The sequence below is a fragment of the Odontesthes bonariensis genome, chromosome 4, assembly GCF_027942865.1.
Source record: "Odontesthes bonariensis isolate fOdoBon6 chromosome 4, fOdoBon6.hap1, whole genome shotgun sequence".
In the NCBI taxonomy this organism is placed as follows: Eukaryota; Metazoa; Chordata; class Actinopteri; order Atheriniformes; family Atherinopsidae; genus Odontesthes; species Odontesthes bonariensis.
Window position 1 is genome coordinate 9011754 of NC_134509.1, and position 3094 is coordinate 9014847.

General features: G+C 43.8%; 1 protein-coding gene across 2 annotated transcripts in view; it reads left to right on the forward strand.

Moving 5' to 3' along the window:
- LOC142378379 (F-box only protein 10-like) overlaps nt 1-3049 on the forward strand; it is a 7214-nt gene extending 4165 nt beyond the window's left edge. Inside the window, exons 7-10 of one of the 2 annotated variants that reach the window (XM_075462823.1) lie at nt 13-165; nt 275-625; nt 701-1011; nt 1538-3049. In XM_075462823.1, coding sequence (XP_075318938.1) covers nt 13-165; nt 275-625; nt 701-1011; nt 1538-1729 — 1007 coding nt within the window. In that variant the 3' untranslated portion in view covers nt 1730-3049. The remainder of the gene's footprint in view (nt 1-12; nt 166-274; nt 626-700; nt 1012-1537) is intronic. The other variant, XM_075462824.1, reaches the window with a different exon arrangement.
- Nucleotides 3050-3094: the final 45 nt, after the last annotated feature.

Here is a 3094-nt window from a genome sequence, read left to right on the forward strand (position 1 = left end):
TTTTAATTCCAGAGAATGTGATCAGGGAGAACCAGTGGGGGGGCGTGGACATCCGCAGAGGAGGTGACCCCATCTTGAGGAACAATTATATCTGCTATGGCTACTCAGACGGTGTGGTGGTGGGAGAAAGAGGACGTGGACTTATTGAGGGAAACCATGTCTATTGTATGTCATTTCAGCCTGATAGTGGCTGCACTGATTGTTTGTACATAACAGCTCATCTTTAAACGCTTTTCTCCAAGTGTTTGATTTCCTCCTCGTCTGATTTCTTTAGGTAATAAAGGCTGCGGCGTGTGGGTTATGTCATCCAGCCTCCCCCAGCTCTTAGGAAACTACATCCTCCATAACTGCATGTATGGGCTGGCAGTGTTCTGCCGAAAGGACCCGGAGAACATTGAGGCCAGGGAGGGGAGTTGGCCTGGACAGGAAGGGATTGGTGGAGATGCAGGCATTGGAGAAAGGAGGGGAGTGGAAGGAGAAGGAAGAGAAGGGCAGGAGAACTTTAATGAGGAGGGCGAACTGTTTGCTTGGGAGAGCGATCTGGACAGCGAGGATGAGCGGCACTCTGCTCGCCGCTCCATCAGCGTGGCCCTGGTGGAAGGCAACTGCGTGAGCTACAACGGAGGTACTGAACCGATCTGTTGAACTAAATGCAAACGGTGGCGCTCTGTCTCCAACGGTCTCTCCCTCTTTTTTGCAGCAGTTGGCCTATATGTGAAGAGCAGCGAAGCCCTGAATGTGTTCGCGAACCTTATAAACAGCAACCGTGGCCCTGGCATCGCCGTGCTGCAGAGCAGTCAGCTGACCCGACTTGTTACAAACTGCATTCTTAAAAATAGTCGAGGTGGTATTACAGTAGAGAAGGACTGCCGAGTTGAGCTACGTGGTAATGGCATCTATGAAAACAGTGGCCATGGAGTCCGGCTTAGTGGTAATGGGCAGATAGTGGAGAATGATGTGGTTGGTAACAGTGGATGTGGGATCCAGGTGTCTGCAAGCACTGATATCAAGGTGAGATTGAGTGATACACCGGTAGACTTGAGTACTGTGCAAAAGTCCTGAGCCTTCCCTTGTTTCTTTATACAGTATATTGCCAGCATAAATAAGTGCAATACGTTTTTTAAACATGGGCAAACATGAAAATTGAGCGCGTACAATTTGAACGAGCATGAAAGCCAATATTTAGTTTGACTTCTTTTATTCTTCAACGTGGCCTGAACACTCTTGGACAAGCTTTCCTGTCATTTCTTTAAGTAGTCTTTGGGAACAGTTCTCCAGGCTTCTTGAAGGACATCCCAAAGCTCTTCTTTGGATGTCGGCTGCCTTTTGTTCCGTTCTCAGAACTATTGCTCCCAGCAGCTTAAAAAGATTACCAGAAAGTCTGGCTCCTTGGAAGGAAAATATAAAGAAAAGAGGGATGACTCAAGACTCTAACATAGGACTAGACTTATTTCAGATGCAACAAACACAATGTACACATTACTTTAATACGTTTAGTGATTTATTTATTTTTTTCTTCTGTCTTTTTTGTCTTTAGATGGTGCGCAACCGTGTGCAACCAGCACAGGGCTGTGGTATTGCTCTGCTGGGGCAAGTAAAAGGTGTTGTGCATGACAACATCTTGTTCCAGGGCCACCCTGAGAACAAAAAAACACTGCTACACATGGACCCTGGCAATGAGAGCTGCGTGCTGTGCAACAACAGTATTCTAAGGCATAATAACAGGTAACTAAGCAACTGAAAATAACAGCGTTCAGAGGCATCAGTGGCCTCTGAACACACTTTTCTGCCTTATTTTTAGATGCCAAAAGACCTGCAGATTCTCTTCACATCCACCATTTTAACATTTAAGATCCATGCAATCTCCGTAGTCTCAAGATGGACACCTAAAAGTAGGGTCACTAACTTAGGACTCAGTCTGAAAAGATAAATGATCAGAATCTGCCCTTCATTTCCACAGTGATGTTGTGAAATTATGGTCAGATTCTCCTTTTAGGTATTTCTGTCAGATTTTTTATCATTAGTGTATGAATTCTTCTGTGGAGAAAAGTCGCTTTTTACAACTTTCAACTTTCAATCAAAGCTTGAATCTAAAAGTTCATCCATCAGGCAAAGCGAACTTTAGTGCTGTATTTGAAGAAGATCCCTCCAGGCACTGCTAACGAAGTTAAAGGGATACGCAGCTACTTTTTTTTAATCAGTCTTTTTATTAAGTTTTTTTTCCTTTTATGCATACAGTTTGTGAATACAAAGTGTTTATCTGGCACAGACATAAAATAATATACAAAAAATGAATCCCTACAAAGTAATCCCATTTAGCCCACCCAGGACTACATTCCTATCCCTGACAGAAACAGAGCACATTTTAATAAAATAAATTAATCTAGAGGATTATTGTAAATTTTGGAATGAGTTACCAGTTGAGTGTTGAAGAGAGCATCTAATTCTTTCCAATTTCAAACACGACATGAGGTCACATAACCACTGCTTGTGAGTTGGAAGAGCAGCACCCTTCCACCTGGTTTAGAACTGTACGCCTCGCTAACAATGAGCAAAATGCTAGTGCCTGTTTTTTAGAGGCTGGTAAAGGCAACCCCTCATCACTGAAGCCAAAAAGAGCCAAAAGAGGGCCAGGTGTTACTGCAACTCCGGCCAACCCGGACATCGTACGGAAAACATCTGTCCAGAACTGACCAAGAGCGGGGCAGAACCAGTACATATGACCCAATGTGGCTACGGCAGTTTTGCATTTGTCGCAGTATGGGGTGATTTCTGGATAGAAACGAGATAGTTTGCTTTTGGAGAGATGGGCTCTATGTACTATTTTAAACTGAATGAGACAATGGCGCGCACACAGAGATGATGTATTCACCAGTTTAAGTATAGAGGCCCATGTCTCATCCAGTATAGTCATATTCAGGTCTTCTTCCCATGAAGTTTTAAGTTTAGGTGAGGAGGTCTCTTTCATGGTCAACATTTTATTATAAAGCCACGAAACCATCCCTTTACGAGTCAGGTTCAATAATAGGATGGTTTCCAACAGTGTACACTCTGGTAGGGAAACTGAGCCTGAAAAGTGAGACCGAATAAAGTT